The sequence below is a fragment of the Pelmatolapia mariae genome, linkage group LG8, assembly GCF_036321145.2.
Source record: "Pelmatolapia mariae isolate MD_Pm_ZW linkage group LG8, Pm_UMD_F_2, whole genome shotgun sequence".
NCBI classification, from domain to species: Eukaryota; Metazoa; Chordata; class Actinopteri; order Cichliformes; family Cichlidae; genus Pelmatolapia; species Pelmatolapia mariae.
Window position 1 is genome coordinate 31289223 of NC_086234.1, and position 18450 is coordinate 31307672.

The window sequence follows — 18450 nt, forward strand, 5'->3', positions numbered from 1 at the left end:
GCTATGAATTATGGGGATTATTTACTCCCCTGTTGTAAAGAATGCTCCGGTTAATCGTATGCTAAAGGAGGTAATAAAGGAAACAATGAAGTTTCCTTTAGAGAAGGAATGTGAGGAATTCCAGCACCTGTGAGTCTTCATTCAGATACTGCAGGTGAAATCACACAGGTAGGAACAGCACGTACCTGATCGTGATCATCTCAGATCAGTCTGCCTGACATCACTCCACCTGACCAGTTAGCCTTCTTTTATTCAGTTTCTGTTGGCACTGATGTGGGCTTTCCTGCTGTTTCCTCCTTTTAGGAATGTAAGACAGCGACTCCAGTGCCTTTTTGAGGAGACAGCAAACGACAGCAAAAGCATTTAGAGTTTCAGGATGTGGGAGTCACACGTATATCAAATGTGCTGCAGCGACTGCATGAGAACGTGCTGTTTCAGTACTGGATGGATACAGACTCAGCAGTGCTGTGTGGGGCTGCAGTGGGAAAAATTACATAAAAAGAAAACTGATTCAGACTCTACATGTATGGACTATTATTAGCATGCACGTGTTATTATTCTTTCCACAGGTGGATGATATATTCTGTGGTGTTTACAGGCAGACTCATGAAAAATGAAACAGTCAGAGGTCCTTAAATATCTCTGTGTCCAACAGCACTGGGGGGCCTGGAGAAGGACACCCCCACAGAGAAAATAGGAGACCACCATGGCCGCCTTTCTGTTGTGGAGCAGCTGCAGTATCAGCTCACCACTCAGGTATCTGCACCAACAACGTCCTCGGTCATAAACTCTTCTCCAGCACGTCTGTGGCAGTTACAGTGGTGTGAATGTGTTACTTTGTTGTAGGTGTCATTTGAAATGGTTACAGATGCCGTGGTCTCCATCCCTCAGTAGCACACACTGACACATGAGTGCAGGCTGCACTTTGTGCAAATGTGTTCAAATTAAAAATCTGAGGTTTTTACTTGAGGGGAGACACGAACTGTAAGACCCCAGGACAGTATGTGCTTTACTTTAATAAGAACACATCCGTGTCTGTGCTGCACAGGAAACAGTGTCAGTGTGTTTGTGCCATCAGGAGCTGCAGTATGCACTGATGCAGAGAGCTTCCGCTGCTGCTGAACAGCACATCCCACCAACAAAGAGCCAGGCTTTCTTCAAAGGGACTGCAAACACTTGCCATGGGCTCAAACCCAGAGACACGTCTGAGGTAAGAGCCTTAAAGAATGCATTAATGCACTGCCAAGCCCAGCTGGCCTGTTCACTCCCTGCCTGGATGGCTGTATTCTCCTCCAACATGCTTGTTATGTTAAGTGGTGTTCCTAAATGCCCTGTGGTTAAATGTGTGGGTGTTCAGCAACACTAGAAAAATGCTGTATACTGTAAATGCAAGTACATGTTTGTGTCTCTATATGAATGAAGTAGTAGACATTAGAATAAATCTGTGATTCACACAGCCGTAGTGTAAAATAACTCTTCTTCTTCTTTAGACACGCTCACAGCTGCACTTGTCCAGGACTGTGTCGCATGAATCGCTGTGCTCATTAACGATGCTGTGGGACACTCTGGATCGTGGACTTACGGACTCAGAAGGTATCCACATCCTCCCCACGATGCGCTCATCTGTGTGCCTACAGGCCAGCGCTGTGATGAGCCGCAGTCTGTATAAAGAACCTGTATACTCGCAGTCTTTGCACATCACTGTAGTGTAGTCAGAGCACTGAGTCTCAGTTTGTAGCACGCCCTACTTAGAAGACAAAACAAGTTCACACCCAGTACATCAGCATCACAAACTCCTTTATTTTCCCTTTAAGATTCTCATGAAAAAATTCATTTCATCTCATTTTGTATCTAGTTTGTGATCATAAGTACAGTAACTCTATATTACTCGAATAAAACACACAAACTCTGCTCCCAGTGTGAGTCAGCGACAGGGCAACAGATCAGCTGTTGCTCAACGTGTGGCCTCGTCTCTGTCAGCGCTCCAGGGAACAATTTCCCAACCAGATGAAGCAGACTTGCAGTGATTGGCATCATTGCAGTCAATAATTGTGAAACCAGAAAAACAAAGCACAAAGTTTGAATGATGTGTTGATAAAGGCAGCAATGAGTTAGAGATGCCTGCGATAGCTGTTAAAGCAACAGTGCTGCTTTCTTGTGTACAGTTCCACTGTGGGAGAAAAGTGAATCTATGCTCTGTCTTTACTTACATCCAACAGTGAACTCTGACACTCAGGACTTATTTGAGCCAATATTTCTGGGTGGTTGTGGTTCAGGAGGTAGAGGAGGTCATGATGAGCAGGAAGGTGCTTACAGACACATCGATCTGCAGACGATCTCGGCCTCTAACTCGGACCACAGCCACAAATCTTAGCTTCTTGTCCATCCAGCAGGTCATCTACTAATCGAAGGGTTGGCGGTTCGATCCCTGTCTGCTCCAGTCTGCATGTGAAAGATCGTTGGGCAACATGCTGGGCCCAAGTTGCTCCGTGAATGTTAGATAGAAAGTACTTAAAGTGCCTGTGTGGATGGATGCAGAAAGCACTGAGTGCTCAGTTACAGCAGAAAAGTGCTAAATAAGAACACGTCCACTACCGTTTATTTACTTCTGCTCAGCCTTGACAGCTCATTTCAGTGATGATGATGAATATCTGCCTTTATTGTCACTGTCATGGGGATGTGCTTCGTGAGTACAGACGTTAGGCCCAGAGGTCTCACATGGTTTTGGGGATGGGAATGATGGTGGAGGCCGTCAGACTGGTGGGAATGGCAGCAGGAGTCAGGGAGAGGTTGGACTTTGTACTGTTGTTGTTGTTTGTCAACAGAACTGCATAAAAATCAGCAACAGAATTCTTTTATTCATTTTAGGCATTATGTGGTACTAACACACACATATAGGAGAAGCATCACTTTAGTTGAGCTGAGCACACATGTCACAAATGCACTTGTAGCATTTGTAACCAAACCAAGTAATGAACAGCTGGTTGAAACTCGTGGGAGTTATGATGTCTTTGAACAGTTTATAGATCGTAGATGTGGCACGCATTATTAGGCTGCACTGGACCAACCTGCACCGTCACTGCAGTGAATCGCAGTGACCTGTGCTGCTGTTGGTGTGTTTTTGGATCTGAATTCAACAAATGAAACAGCTGTAAGTGAACTTCTTTTGTCTCTCCAAAAGGTGAATGTGAGCTCAGGAGCAGACAGTTTGGTGGCTCTGGAGTCCAGATGATGGTGCATGGTCGTGGTGTGATTCCCAGCCAGCCCCAGACTGAGGTCCAGCAAAGCAGGAGCCAGTCTAAAACACTGTCAAGCACTACCAAGACCAAGAGACCTGCAGTCCCTGCCAGGATCAGCAAGATCAGAAACTACAATGTTAAAGACTGAGATGGACGTAGAAGACAAGCCCAGACCAGAGCTCCCAGCAGCTGGCTCACTGGGAGTAACACACGAGCATCACGGACATCACAACAGAGAGAGAAGAGTGGGACAAGGAAGGGAACAAGACTCTGGTGGAAGTAATGAAGATAATCAGACAGAAAACAACAGCAAACACACATCAGCAAAGGAGGAAACAGACCACAAACACAAGAACACTCACAGTAAACATGAACACAAAGACACAAACACTGCAGGACAAAGACAAACCAGACAGAGACCAGGACGGATAAGAAACACTAAAGGGACCAAAAACCTGAAACTGGAGCTGAACCACAGAGTCCATCAAACTGAGCAGGAAGCAGAACTCGAATAACACAACAGGACAACTATGACTGACCGACAATGAAGCTATAGAACAAACAGATTACACTGAATAAGATGTGATTGTTTTCATGCACATTGTTATATATATTAGAACAACTTGAGCACATATGCACTGCAACAGAAGGAGAAAACAAACCCTGAGCAGCAAAAACCTGAACAGAAATCAAACGTGTTGAACCCACGTGAGAGTTTTAGGGAGGAATACTCATGATTTTAAGGAGCATCACAGCTTTTTGCTGCGCTCTCACACACTCTGTCAAATCCAGTAACTGAAGAAACTAGAGACACAGAACACACAGGAGTAAACAGCACGAGAAGAGCAGAGGCCTTAAACACACAGGAGGGGACGAGGCAGAGTGGACACCACGGGGAACACAGCTGGACAGAGTCACAGTAAGGGACTGTCAAAATAAAACAGGAAACATAACACTGACACAGACGCAAAGACGGACGAACCATGGACAAAAAGGTAAAGACACCTGGAGACACGTGGAGACACCTGGAGACACCTGGAGACACCTGGAGACACCTGGAGACACCTGGAGACACGTGGTGGAAACTAATAAGCCTGAAGCTAAACTAGAGTCACAAAAGTGAACTAACAGAATCTACAGAAAGACTAAGAACCAACCTCAGCAGCATGAGGAAGTAACACTGTGATCAGGGGGTTAGAACGCCAACATAAATTCACGTACTCATGAATAAATACTTTACTTTTATAAAGTTAAAATGTGTCCCCATCATTGTTCCAGTCTTGTTGTCCTTCAGTACATCTTCATGTCCTTGTAGTGGGAGGTTTCAGGTTTTGTCCTGTCCTGTGTAATTCTCTCTGGTGTTCATCCGTCTCTAAACACATGAGGACAGTCACACGCAAACACTGCTGCAGCAGACCACGGTGGCTTCCACACGAGCAGCTTCAAAACATGCTTTATCCCCGAGAAAGTATCTGCTTTGCCAAAGAGATCAGCTGGGTCATCAGCGTACACTGTGGGTGTGAATCAGAACAGAAGCTCACAGTGGCCTGACTGTGACAGAAACAATCACTGACAGGTTTGCAACTTGCTTTGGTGAACTATGAACGTAGGAGACTCTCAGGAGCCGTGTCTTCTTGGTTTAACAGACACATGATCAGATCTACAGGCAGCTTCTTTCTGAAACACGAGCAGAGTTTCAGTCAGCTGCTGCTGTTTCTCCTCAGGTTTAGAAACCCACTCCTGTAACATGTTGTTGTGGAGAAACAGGAGGTGCAGTTCTCCCCTGAATAGAGATTTTATAAGTGCTGGAGACCATATTCCATATGCTCCATATGATATCAGCTGTCACCACATTTCCTCTCACCTCTCAGTAAACCTTTGTCAGTCCATCCTTTTATTCCTGATATTCCCAGATACCAAACAGGTGATACACACTGCTAATTTTGTACACTGACCCACTCTGTGTTGTTTGGGACTGTCCCCTTCACTTTCATATTATCGTAGTATCTGTGGAAAACCTGGGAAACGCTGATCTGTGAAATACAAGTGAACCATCATTAGGATATCATGTGTGGCAGCACTGGTATAGGGACACACAGGTGAATGCTGCGTGACAGCGAGACACACCTGTCTGCTCACAACTCGGAGTGCTTTTTGTTACGCTCACTGCCTGCAGCACACTCACATGGATGCAGATTAAGCTTGAGTGTTTTGCCCAAGGGCACTTTGTCATGCAGCCCTGAGGATCCACAGACACACTGTGAGGTATGACATGAATTTATTTCAGACAACACGAGCTGTACCTGAGCTATCATCCATCCACAGACCTACATTGTGGTGAATGGACCTATTTTTATATAGCAGTCGCAGTCACACACTCACACAAGCACTTTCTCCTGTTTTTTTCTCACATTCACACACATTCACACACATTCACACACTCCGATGGATGCGTGAGTAAATCTTGCCCGAGGATATTTGGCAAGCAGACTGGATCAGCAGGGACCAAAGCACGCGCTCCAGTGTAAGACCTGCTCTGGCTTCTGAGGCTCCAGGTGGGACACACAGGTCATGGTGTGGCTCCTTTGGTGAGCTGTGTGCTTCGTGTACATGAGTGTGTTTGTTGTGGTCCATTACAGGACACTTCACGTCAGCTGAGGAGCCAAAGTCCCGATGAGCTGGATGGAGCTGATGAGTACTGACCACAGGTGGAGCCGGAGGTCAGCAGCTCCTTACACCATCATGCTACTCTGAACCGTGAACTCCAGTAACCCTGACAAGTCACGCGAGCTCTCCTGGCTACGTCACAGTTGGGTCCCGCCCTTTAATCACCCTATCTCATCAGTGGCTGCAGGTCTGCAGCAATTGGACGAAGCCTCACATCCTCGCTCCGTGATTGGACAGCTTCCCCTGTCATCCAGAAGTTGCCGGCTGCACCTTCTCATCATCAGCTGCGGTGTAACATTGAGCAGCTCTGCGCGTGCAAGTGCCGCGGACACAGACGCTCCCTCGCCCCGTGCACGCTATCAGTCCCCCCCCTGTCGTACGAGGATGACTTTAGAGTTTATCGCGTCCCATCTGCCGGCTGCTCTCGTTGCTCCGCTGCCGGTTGACCGTTAGTAACCCCGGCTCTTTTTTCTGCGCGCATCCACACAGTTGCTCCATCACTGGCTGGATCGCACAGCCCTGCCTCTCCTCTCATTGGACTGCTGAGCCAAGCGGTTGTCAGCCCATGTGGCGTGGGCAGGCAGAGTGTGACACATTTAAGTTCATCAGAGAAAAAAGCGTGAATGAAGCGCGGAGGCTAACGGAGGCTCTCACACCCACGGCGGCTGAAGACTCGACACATGACCGAGCGTGCTGAGCGGCTCAGCCTCACGTTTTACCGGAACATCCGTCGGTTCGGCTCAGACAGGTAAGCTCGCCCGCGGCTGCTGCACGCTGCTTATTGCGGTCCCGACCGGCTGTGTCAGCGGCCCCTCTGTGAGACCTGAGCTGTGATAAGCTGAGCGCAGCGGGGTCACGGTTCGAGGGTCAAACTGGACTTTGTGCTGGCTCACACCGGCCGAGTCTCCTGCGCGGGTGTCGGCACCGCGATAACCGGCTCAACCGGTCACCGCGTGCTCCTGCTAACGTGAGGCTGTGAGAGAGCGCATGTCCTCCATCCCTCTTTCCGGGACCTGAACTCAGCGGTCCTCGTTGTTCTTTTCTATCCGCCGATAACCTCCATCATAGACTGATCCAGGGTCTGCTTTCTGTGGCTCTACTGCCTTCACAGAGTTTCATTTATCGGAGGACAATAATTCATCCTTCAGCTGAGCTCACTGTGCTGACAGGGTCCGTGTGTCAGAAAGACCCTGAACAGGTTATTTGTTAACAGGTGATGCCGGTGGATGTGTGAGGCACTAATGTGACAGGCAGCAGCTCACCTGCGTGACAGCATGGAGCTGGGATACATGATCCCAGGACAGAGCGAGCACTGAGGATGGGGGTCGTAGCTCATCAGCATCTGTGACAGCCCACTTCCATCAGTCATTCTGGGAGAACTCGAGGGTCCGTGGACAGGCACGTGTTGGAGGCCTGGGCCCCTGATCAGTATGGTGGCCACGCTGGTGCTTGGGTCCAGTGAACAGCAGCACTGTTGTTACTGCGGCTCAGTGCCCTGTGGTCACCACAGTGCTTCAGGGCTCTGAGCATTGATTCTTTTTAGACTGGCTCATCTGTCAGATCGCTTTAAACTACAGTCACCATCGTTCACAGCACTTCATCAGCTTCACATTCAAAGTTAGTTTAAAATGACCAGCTAAGCTAGCAGGCATGTGTAGGACAGTGAGATTAAAGCATATGTTGACAAAAGAAACCAAACTCATTCCTGGCACTATTTCAGAAAGCATCGAGTCAGTGGTCGAGCCTCTGCAGTGCAACGTGAAACTTTTTAATGACAGCAGTGTTAAAGCAACACAAGCGCTGAACTCAGGGGTGTGAAGGGCCATTCTGGGGCTGGAGGTGAGACTTTAAGTTTGTGGGAACTAATGTGCAGATGAAATCCAGGAACAAGTTTTTCCTGTTCATGCAGTGCCCGTGGATCCACACATAGTTACAGTGTGGAGTCATGGAAGAAGCTGAGCATGTGTCATTGTTGTTCACTGTTTCACGCTTTTCCTGTGAAGATGCTGACAAGTCAGGTCCTGTTGTGGCACGCTGCTGCAGAGTGAAGCCCTGACACAAAGGGAACAGAGTGAGGGAGAGCGGGGGAAGACGAGGGGGATGTGCCTTGAATAGAAATGGTCATGCCGAGCTGTGCGCACACAGTGACTTTGCAGTTTAGCAGCTAGCTCGTAGTTAGCAAACTGTCTGCGTACGCTCACAGTGAGGTGTAATCTGGGTCAAGATTAGATTGTGCACTGAAGGAGCCGGGCTAGATCTAATCCCGGGGCGGGACATCCTGGAGTCCAAGTCCCTTCAGACTGTGTCGTGTTGTGTAACGTGGTCGGGCTGTCTTCACATTTGTAATGCCACACAAGCAAAACAGTGGCGTGAGTGTGATTGTTGCCGTCTTTGTTGGTGCAACCTCACAGTGTGCAGGTCAGAGCTGCATGTGATGCTGAGCCGGGCTCTGGCACAGCTTTACTCTGGACCTGGATGGTTTTGGAGAAACAACGTAGTTGCAGCTCTGCAGGTCGCAGTCACACGCAGCAGTGTTTTTACTGTGTGCACAAAGGAACTGACCTCCCAGCCCATTGTTCCTTCAGTGGGCTGGTTTCAGTCATTATGCAAATGTACTGTTTATAAGATTGAAACCTGCAGTCAGCTGAGACTGAAGAAGCCACCTGGATGATGACAAAACGTTTCTCCCACGAAACGCTACGTCCAGATGAACAGATTCAACTTTTTGGAGATGTCCACAAAGTTTCAAACATCAGTGTGATCAGAGAGGAGACACACACACACACACACATCTGTTTTTTTTCTAGGTCACTGTCCTGTGCAGCATGGAGTGCTGTATTGTTGGGATGGTTGTTGCCATGGTTACATGAATAATGAGGCCCCAGCACCGACCACATTCATTGTCGTTAAACTGCAGAATGCTTGTCACTGATTGGCTCTCTGTGTCTGCAGTAAATAAACATGGATGAGATCGTCATAGCTGGAATATCGGGCCGCCTGCCTGAGTCCAGTAACCTGGAGGAATTCTGGGAAAACCTCATCAATGGTGTGGATATGGTAACAGAGGACAACCGGCGATGGACACCAGGTAAAAACCTCCCTTCAGTTTCTGTGTAACATTTACTAAGCTGAGTTTCTCTTCAAATATTAATATTTCATGCCCTCCTGCACTGTGCAGCAGTGTTTTTGCCTCTGCAGGCTGCAGCTGAGTTTAGCTGCTTTGACATATTTGAAGGTAAAATAATGAATGTGAGTCATCAGGAACAGAGGACGCAGCAGATTTAACCAACAGCCTTTTCCCACCAGCTTGGTTTATTTACTTTAGCTGATTCATCTGATCACTGCCAGTCTCACTTCAGTTTATTTCACTTCCTGTTAAAAAGTAAAGTTTTTTAATCATCATCATATGGATTTAACTTCATGGTTTCGTTATCCAAGTTTTACTGGTGATTCCTAACTGGTGTGATCATAAACCTGCTGTGTGCTTTTGCCTGCTTCCTGTGAGCTGCACATGGGCAGTAATAAGCACTCAGATGTCCTCCGTCTGTCTCTGTGCTGGAAAAGAGAAACGTCCTCTTGAGGATTTTCCTCCTCTTTGGCTCAGTCTGGTCTCACAGCATCGTGTTTGGTGCTGGACCCTGGTGCTCCGTGTGAGCAGTGGCTGTGGACCATGTGTGGGATCAGAGTCCTGCTGCTGTAACTTTGTGCTGTTTGCAGGTCTGTACGGTCTTCCAAAGAGGAACGGCAAACTCAAAGACATCAGCCACTTCGACGCAGCCTTCTTTGGAGTCCATCCCAAACAGGCCAACAGCATGGACCCGCAGCTGCGCCTCATGCTGGAGATCGCCTATGAGGCTATTGTAGATGGAGGTGAGAGGGCAAACGACTGGTGAGCTGAGGTTTAGTTTGCAGTTGGGGGAAAGACGACATGTGAGTGAAAATGAAATGTTGTGCCGCAGGACTGAATCCAGCCACGCTGCGCGGCAGCAAAACAGGCGTGTACATCGGTGTGAGCGGCTCCGAGGCGGGCGAAGCATTCAGCAGAGATCCAGAGGAGCTCCTGGGCTACAGCATGACGGGCTGCCAGCGCGGCATGTTGGCCAATAGACTGTCCTACTTCTTCGACTTCAGCGGTATGTGCACGCAGCACGGCTCAGCACGTGTGTGTTTGCAGTGCTGTCAGTGTGATCCAGAGTGAGACACACACTCGGGTTTATGTGGACGCTCTGCTGCAGCTCAGGATCACCTTTAATCTTAGTAGCAAAGCAGTCTGCAGATCAGTGACGTGCAGTAGTGTTTGTGTTGTGTCGACAGGTAGAACGTAAACGTGCAGAGAGCACGCACGGTGCAGCAGCTGGACTGCTTTGAATGAACTATTTGGGCTCTGATTTTATTCGTCCACTGAATTATTGCTGATATATTTTGTGTGTTTTTACTCAGATCTGTTCTCACAAACATTTCCAGGGTCGTCTCAGCTGTTGCTCGCTCTGTGCCGTAGTGGTTTGCTCACCGTAGCTCGGACGATCAGATTCCCGTGGGCGGCTCCGTATGTGGCGCCCGGCTCTAACCCTGCTGCCTTTGTTCTCCAGGCCCCAGCACTGCCATAGACACGGCGTGCTCCTCCAGCCTGCTGGCTCTAGAAAACGCCTTCCACGCCATCCGGCAGGGCCACTGTGACGCTGCTTTAGTTGGGGGAGTGAACCTGCTTCTCAAGCCGAACACTTCAGTGCAATTCATGAAGCTGGGCATGCTCAGTCCAGAGGGGACCTGCAAGTCATTTGATGCTTCAGGTAAAACATCACCTGGTCTACACGTGACATCACAGAGTTTCTGTTTGGGAGCGATGGGGAGGAGCTGCTCCTCCTCCAGCTGCTGGCACATTTAATCTTTCTGTGTTACATTTACTTTGACATTTCTTGACTAACTCAATAACGTAGAACGTTTTGGGTCTCAGCTTTAACTCTCTTCAATGTGTGACATGCACACGAGCGTGCTGCAGGGTTAAAGCGTCACGTTTGTGTTGTCAGGAAATGGATACTGCCGCTCGGAGGCAGCGGTGGCAGTGCTGCTGACTAAACGACCGGTGGCTAAAAGAGTGTATGCCACAGTGATCAACGCAGGCAACAACACAGACGGATACAAAGAGCAAGGTAAGGAGGTCCAGGGAAGCACTGGAAGTACTCCAAGTAAAGAATTGGACATCACAGCCGATCGGAGAAATGGTTTCGTTTACCGGTTTTGTGTGACGTGCTCACGCAGGGGTGACGTTTCCTTCTGGTGAGATGCAGCAGAGGCTGGTTCGTTCACTCTACCAGGAGGCCAGCGTGTCTCCAGAGCAGGTGGAGTACATCGAAGCCCACGGCACCGGGACAAAGGTCAGTGCAGCTGTCAGAGGCGCTCTTACTGACCCAGATCCACCGTCGTTTAACCTCTGCTCTGTCCACGCAGGTCGGCGACCCGCAGGAAGTGAATGGCATCGTCAGCGTTTTCTGCGAGTCAAAGCGAGAACCTCTGCTGATTGGCTCCACCAAGTCCAACATGGGTCATCCAGAGCCGGCCTCTGGGCTGGCTGCCCTGGCAAAGGTTTGAAACCACAGTCGTCTTCTAATGTTCTCACTGAGAACGTCTGACGATGGAAACATCCAATCAGCTGACAGACACACAGATCATGAACACACTGTGTCCTGTATGCAGCCATCGCCGGGGTGGAGCCACACCCACCCAAACACACCTCCTCCACTCTTCCTTTAATGGCGTCTCAGGGAAATAAAAATGCTTCCAAATATTCTGACGTGCTGCGTAGTAGAAATCTGGAGCTGTGGCCTTTTTCAAAAAGCCTGAATATTAAATATTTATGAGCTGCAGCCACATTTCCGAGCTCTGCATTGAACCGGTGTTAAACTGGAATCATGAGTAATTATTTGCTTTTTGCATATTAAACCGGTGCTCATGTGTTTGATTGGACGTGCAGGTGCTGCTCTCTCTGGAGCGAGGAGTCTGGGCCCCCAACCTGCACTTCCTCCATCCTAACCCTGACATCCCCGCCCTCACCAACGGTCGGGTTCGAGTCGTCGATCGGCCCGTTCCCGTTCGAGGAGGCATCGTAGGGATCAACTCCTTTGGATTCGGAGGTTCCAACGTTCACGTCATCCTTCGTCCGGCTGAGAAAACGGCCGCCTCGGCTTCACCCGGGAAGCTTCCCAGAATGCTTCAGGCCTGCGGGCGCACAGAGACGGCGGTGAGCTCCGTCCTGCAGAAGGGGAAGGAACACGCTGCGGACGACGCCTTCCTGTCTCTGCTGAACGAAGTGTCAGGAGCGCCCGCCGCCAGCATGCCCTACCGAGGCTTCGCTCTGATTGGCTCTCAGAGCGACGTCGTGGAAGCGCAGCAGGTGCCGGGCGCCGCCAGGCCTCTGTGGTACGTTTGTTCAGGTGAGTCGCTGCACACAGAAGTATGAGATGCTTCACATGATACAAAGATGTTTGGACAGATTTGGGGTGAACGATGAGATCGATGGAGGAACAAGAACGTAATGGGAGTGAAGTCGCTGAGAGCACGCTGTGGGAAACGTGCCTCACACTCAGTGTTGTTACTAAGCAACCATCAGCTGGGCTGGCAACATAAAAGCCAGTTTGTTTCCAGTTTGCTGCCATTTTATTTGAAAGGGTTTGAACACAGCTGTGATGCAGAGCTGCACGCACACACCTCATATACCAACGTGTTGCTACGCGCTGTCTGTAATGCAGGTATGGGGACGCAGTGGGCAGGGATGGGCCGCAGTCTCATGCAGCTGCCAGACTTCAGAGACTCCATTCTGCGGTCCGATGCGGCGCTGAAGGAGACGGGGCTGGTGGTGTCTCGCCTGCTGATGGAGGCTCAGGAGGACGCGTTCGAAGACACCGTTCACGCCTTCGTTGGCCTGGCTGCAGTACAGGTACAGCACCGCAGCACTGTAACGACGCTGCCTCACACACACCGATGTGGCAGAAAAGGGAAGCATTTCAACACTCGTTTGTTTTCAAAGCTTTGAGTCGAGCACACATCCATGTGTACGACGAGTTTATAGAAGAGTCAGCACAAACATTTATTTATGACCCGACCAATCACTGTGCCCCTGCTTTAACTAATACCTGTGTGGAAACGTCTCACTCTGTGGAAACGAGTGTTTAGTCTGAGCTCACAGTGAGGAAGAGTTATTGGACGTTTTTTACCTCTCGGCTGGAAAAGGCTGAGAGGAGCTTCAAATCTATACCTTAGATGTACCTACTGAAAATGTCAGGTGAGTTTGAATCTCAGTGACCCCAACCTCAACAGGGGTCAGAGGTCAAACTTCCTGAAAATATTTTGAATGCATTGCACAGTCGAGCCAAATTAGACCCGAGAGCATCAGAAAGAGCCTGCAGCGATCTGTGGGCACAAGGAGAAGCATAAACATGCAGTGGCCGTCTACGGCTGCTGAGTTCACAGGTGGATAAAGACTCAGACTGCCAGAGCAATCGACTTCTGCAGGGAAAGAAACACGACATGGTCTCAGTCAGCTGATGTCAGGTTCAGTCACAGTGGTCGTGTTTTGTGTCTTTACAGATCGCTCAGATCGATCTGCTCACCAAGCTGGGTCTGCAGCCCGACGGCATCGTGGGGCACTCGGTGGGAGAGCTGGCCTGTGGCTATGCTGACCGGTCCCTGAGTCACAGCGAGGCCCTCCTGGCTGCGTACTGGAGAGGCCGCTGCATCAAGGAGGCCAGCCTTCCTCCAGGAGGCATGGCTGCAGTGGGTGAGAGCGTGTCTTCTTTTAACAGATGGGACTCAGTGTTGTGTTCAGGGCTCTGATTCTGCAAGGTCGGACGCCATGTTTGAGCTTTGTGCTTCCTGTGTGTGTTGCAGGGCTGACCTGGGAGGAGTGCATCGCTCAGTGTCCTCAGGGAGTGGTTCCAGCCTGCCACAACGCTGAGGACACGGTCACCATCTCCGGCCCTCAGGTCACACGCTTTCCTGGTTTTCCCTTGCAGCTTGAATTTCTTTCTTTTCTGCTGGTTGGTTCAGTTTCAATTCAATTTCAATTCAATTCAATTTTATTTATATAGCGCCAAATCACAACAAAAGTCGCCTCAAGGCGCTTTATATTGTACAGTAGATAGCACAATAATAAATACAGAGAAAAACCCAACAATCATATCATATGACCCCCTATGAGCAAGCACTTTGGCGACAGTGGGAAGGAAAAACTCCCTTTTAACAGGAAGAAACCTCCGGCAGAACCAGGCTCAGGGAGGGGCGGCCATCTGCTGCGACCGGTTGGGGTGAAAGAAGGAAAACAGGATGAAAGACATGCTGTGGAAGAGAGACAGAGATTAATAACAGATATGATTCGATGCAGAGAGGTCTATTAACACATAGTGAGTGAGAAAGTGACTGGAAAGGAAAAACTCAATGCATCATGGGAATCCCCGGCAGCCTACGTCTATTGCAGCATAACTAAGGGAGGATTCAGGGTCACCTGGTCCAGCCCTAACTATATGCTTTAGCAAAAAGGAAAGTTTTAAGCCTAACCTTGAAAGTAGAGATAGTGTCTGTCTCCTGAATCCAAACTGGAAGCTGGTTCCACAGAAGAGGGGCCTGAAAACTGAAGGCTCTCCCTCCCATTCTACTTTTAAATACTCTAGGAACAACAAGTAAGCCTGCAGAGCGAGAGCGAAGTGCTCTAATAGGGTGATATGGTACTACAAGGTCATTAAGATAAGATGGGGCCTGATTATTTAAGACCTTGTATGTGAGGAGCAGGATTTTGAATTCAATTCTGGATTTAACAGGAAGCCAATGAAGGGAAGCCAAAACAGGAGAAATATGCTCTCTCTTTCTAGTCCCTGTCAGTACTCTTGCTGCAGCATTTTGGATTAACTGAAGACTTTTCAGGGAGTTTTTAGGACATCCTGATAATAATGAGTTACAGTAGTCCAGCCTGGAAGTAATGAAGGCATGAACTAGTTTTTCAGCGTCACTCTGAGACAGGATATTTCTAATTTTAGAGATGTTGCGCAAATGGAAGAAAGCAGTCTTACATATTTGTTTAATATGTGCCTTGAAGGACATGTCCTGGTCAAAAATGACTCCAAGGTTCCTCACAGCATTACTGGAGGCCAAGGTAATGCCATCCAGAGTAAGGATCTGCTTAGATACCATATTTCTAAGATTTTCAGGGCCGAGTACAATAACCTCAGTTTTATCTGAATTAAGAAGCAGGAAGTTAGCGGCCATCCAGGTCTTTATGTCTTTAAGACATTCCTGCAGTTTAACTAATTGGTGTGTGTTACCTGGCTTCATGGATAGATAGAGCTGCGTATCATCTGCATAGCAGTGAAAATTTATGCTATGTCTTCTAATGATGCTACCTAGGGGAAGCATGTATAATGTAAATAGAATTGGTCCTAGCACTGAACCCTGTGGAACTCCATAATTAACCTCAGCATGTGAAGAAGACTCTCCATTTACTTGAACAAATTGGAGTCTATTAGATAGATATGATACAAACCACTGCAGTGCAGTACCTGTAATACCTACAGCATGTTCTAATCGCTCTAATAGGATATTATGGTCGACAGTATCAAACGCTGCACTGAGGTCTAGCAGGACAAGCACAGAGATGAGTCCACTGTCAGAGGCCATAAGAAGATCATTTGTAACCTTCACTAAAGCTGTTTCTGTGCTGTGATGAGCTCTGAAACCTGACTGAAACTCTTCAAATAAGCCATTCCTCTGCAGATGATCTGTTAGCTGTTTGACAACTACTCTTTCAAGGATTTTTGATATGAAAGGAAGGTTGGAGATTGGCCTATAATTAGCTAAGACAGCTGGGTCTAGAGATTGCTTTTTAAGTAAGGGTTTAACTACAGCCACCTTGAAGGCCTGTGGTACATAGCCAATTATTAGAGATAGATTGATCATATTTAAGATTGAAGAATTAATTAATGGCAGGACTTCTTTGAGCAGTTTTGTAGGAATGGGGTCTAAAAGACACGTTGATGGTTTGGAGGAAGTAATTATTGAAGTTAACTCAGAAAGATCGATTGGAGAAAAAGAGTCTAACTTAACATCAATGGTACTAAAAGTAGCTGTAGACGATATTACATCTGTGGGATGATTATTGGTAATTTTTTCTCTAATGATAAAAATTTTATTTCTGAAGAAGTTCATGAAGTCATTACTAGTTAACGTTAAAGGGATTGTTGGCTCAGTAGAGCTCTGACTTTTTGTCAGCCTGGCTACAGTGCTGAAGAGAAACCTGGGGTTGTTCTTATTTTCTTCAATCAGTGACGAATAGTAAGATGTTCTGGCTTTGCGGAGGGCTTTCTTATAAAGCAGCAAACTATTTCTCCAGGCTAAATGATGATCCTCTAAATTTGTGACACGCCATTTCCTCTCCAGCTTACGAGTTATCTGCTTTAGGCTACGTGTTTGAGAATTATACCACGGAGTCAGGTACTTCTGATTTGAGACCTTAGTTTTCACTGGAGCTACAGTATCCAGAGTCGTACGTAGTGAGGAGGTAAAATTATTAACAAGATAATCGACCTCTGTTGGAGTAGCGTTCAGATAGCTGCCCTGCTCTATGTTGGTACAGGGCATTGAAGATGATAACAGTGGGTGGATTATATTCTTAAACTTAGTTACAGCACTATCAGAAAGACATCTAGTTTGATAAAGTCTACTCTCCACTGCTGTGTAATCAATTATTGTAAATGTAAATGTTATCAGGAAATGATCAGACAGCAGAGGGTTTTCAGGAAACACTGTTAAATGTTCAGTTTCTATGCCATATGTTAAAACAAGATCTAGAGTGTGATTAAAGTGGTGGGTGGGTTCTTTTACATTTTGAGAGAAGCCAATTGAGTCTAATAACAGATTAAATGCAATTTTGAGGCTGTCATTTTTAGCATCTACATGGATGTTAAAATCACCCACAATAATTATTTTATCTGAGTTGAGCACTAAATCAGATAAAAAGTCTGAGAAATCAGAGAGAAACTCTGTGTAAGGCCCAGGTGGACGATAGATGATAACAAGTAAGACTGGTTTCTGAGTTTTACAGCTGGGTTGGACAAGGCTAAGCATCAGGCTTTCAAATGAATTAAAAGTCTGTCTTGGTCTTTCGTTAATTAATAGACTGGTGTGAAAAATTGCTGCCACACCGCCCCCTCGGCCTGTGCTTCGAGGTTTCTGGTAGTTAGAATGACTCGGGGGTGTTGATTCATTTAAACTAACATAATCATCCTGCTGCAACCAGGTTTCTGTAAGGCAGAGTAAATCGATTTGTTGGTCAATTATTAAGTCATGTACTAACAGAGACTTGGAGGAGAGAGACCTAATATTTAATAATCCACATTTCACTGTTTTACTCTTTGGTTCAGATGTGGATTCTGTATTGTTTGAGTTATATGGCACCAAATCAAGGTAAATGGTAAATGGCCTGCATTTGTATAGCGCTTTACTCAGTCCCTAAGGACCCCAAAGCGCTTTACACTACATTCAGTCATTCACCCATTCACACACACATTCACACACTGGCAATGGCAAGCTACATTGTAGCCACAGCTGCCCTGGGGCGCACTGACAGAGGCGAGGCTGCCTCAGCACGTCTCTACTTTACCTGAGCGTCATGTATCATATAACACACGTGATCGCCGTGACGCTCTCATTTATTTATTTATAGCCAAACACAGTGAACTCATTATTAGATGAGTGACAGCAGGTGGCAGAATAATAGATCCCAGTGTGTTTTAAACTATGGAAGCTGTGTCCTGCTGTACAGCTGTGGTCCCAGATGTTTCAACATGTGTCATGTTTGACTCTTCAGGAAGCAGTCAGTGCCTTTGTGTCTGAGCTCAAACAACAAGGAGTGTTTGCAAAGGAAGTGCGCAGTGCCGGGGTGGCGTTTCACTCCTACTACATGGCCTCCATCGCTCCAGCCCTGCTCGCAGCTCTGAAGAAGGTACATAGCGCCGCACGTCCCATCCATGCTCGGTCCGGTCAGCGTGCCAGGCGCCAACACTGGCAGCGTCATTCACACGAAACCTGGTGCAGACCGCTGTGCTGAATATTAATGAGCTGCCATCCTGTCACTGCAGGTGATCAAAGAGCCAAAGAAGCGTTCGCCACGCTGGGTGAGCACCAGCATCCCTCAGTCTGAGTGGGACTCTGCTTTGGCTCTGCACAGCTCGGCTGAATACCACGTCAACAACCTCGTGAGCCCCGTGCTGTTCCAGGAGGGCCTGAGCCTGGTGCCTGAAAACGCCGTGGTGCTGGAAATAGCTCCGCATGCTCTGCTGCAGGTTTGCTACCAGTGCTGTTCACACATTTGGGGCTGCTTCCTGTGTGTTTCCGCGTGCGTGCGTGTGTGTCTGTGTGCGTGTGTTAACCAGTCAGACTGTCTGCTGGCCCAGTCTGAGTCCAGCGGTTTCAGGGCTGCAGGCACCTGCCCTGATCCTGTCTGCACTCGCTGTGTTTGAGCTACAGTTTAAAAAACCCAAATTTTAATTTATATTAAAAA

At 47.9% G+C, this 18450-nt stretch overlaps 2 protein-coding genes across 6 annotated transcripts in view; both read left to right on the forward strand.

Annotated features, from left to right (window-relative positions):
- ccdc57 (coiled-coil domain containing 57) overlaps positions 1–5458 on the forward strand; it is a 25235-nt gene extending 19777 nt beyond the window's left edge. For 2 of the 4 annotated variants that reach the window (XM_063481819.1, XM_063481820.1), the window contains 4 exons: positions 656–756; positions 1079–1210; positions 1491–1593; positions 3182–5456. In XM_063481819.1, the coding sequence (XP_063337889.1) occupies positions 656–756; positions 1079–1210; positions 1491–1593; positions 3182–3387 (542 nt within the window). In that variant the 3' untranslated portion in view covers positions 3388–5456. Of the gene's footprint in view, positions 1–655; positions 757–1078; positions 1211–1490; positions 1594–3181 lie in introns of all 4 variants that reach the window. The other 2 variants (XM_063481818.1, XM_063481817.1) reach the window with 2 other exon arrangements.
- A 646-nt stretch (positions 5459–6104) lies between these two features.
- fasn (fatty acid synthase) overlaps positions 6105–18450 on the forward strand; it is a 28793-nt gene continuing 16447 nt past the window's right edge. Inside the window, exons 1-14 of one of the 2 annotated variants that reach the window (XM_063481816.1) lie at positions 6105–6654; positions 8859–8994; positions 9624–9776; positions 9866–10039; positions 10496–10696; positions 10934–11056; positions 11166–11281; positions 11355–11489; positions 11878–12337; positions 12653–12840; positions 13491–13680; positions 13791–13885; positions 17758–17892; positions 18029–18232. In XM_063481816.1, the coding sequence (XP_063337886.1) occupies positions 8868–8994; positions 9624–9776; positions 9866–10039; positions 10496–10696; positions 10934–11056; positions 11166–11281; positions 11355–11489; positions 11878–12337; positions 12653–12840; positions 13491–13680; positions 13791–13885; positions 17758–17892; positions 18029–18232 (2301 nt within the window). In that variant the 5' untranslated portion in view covers positions 6105–6654; positions 8859–8867. The remainder of the gene's footprint in view (positions 6655–8858; positions 8995–9623; positions 9777–9865; positions 10040–10495; positions 10697–10933; positions 11057–11165; positions 11282–11354; positions 11490–11877; positions 12338–12652; positions 12841–13490; positions 13681–13790; positions 13886–17757; positions 17893–18028; positions 18233–18450) is intronic. The other variant, XM_063481815.1, reaches the window with a different exon arrangement.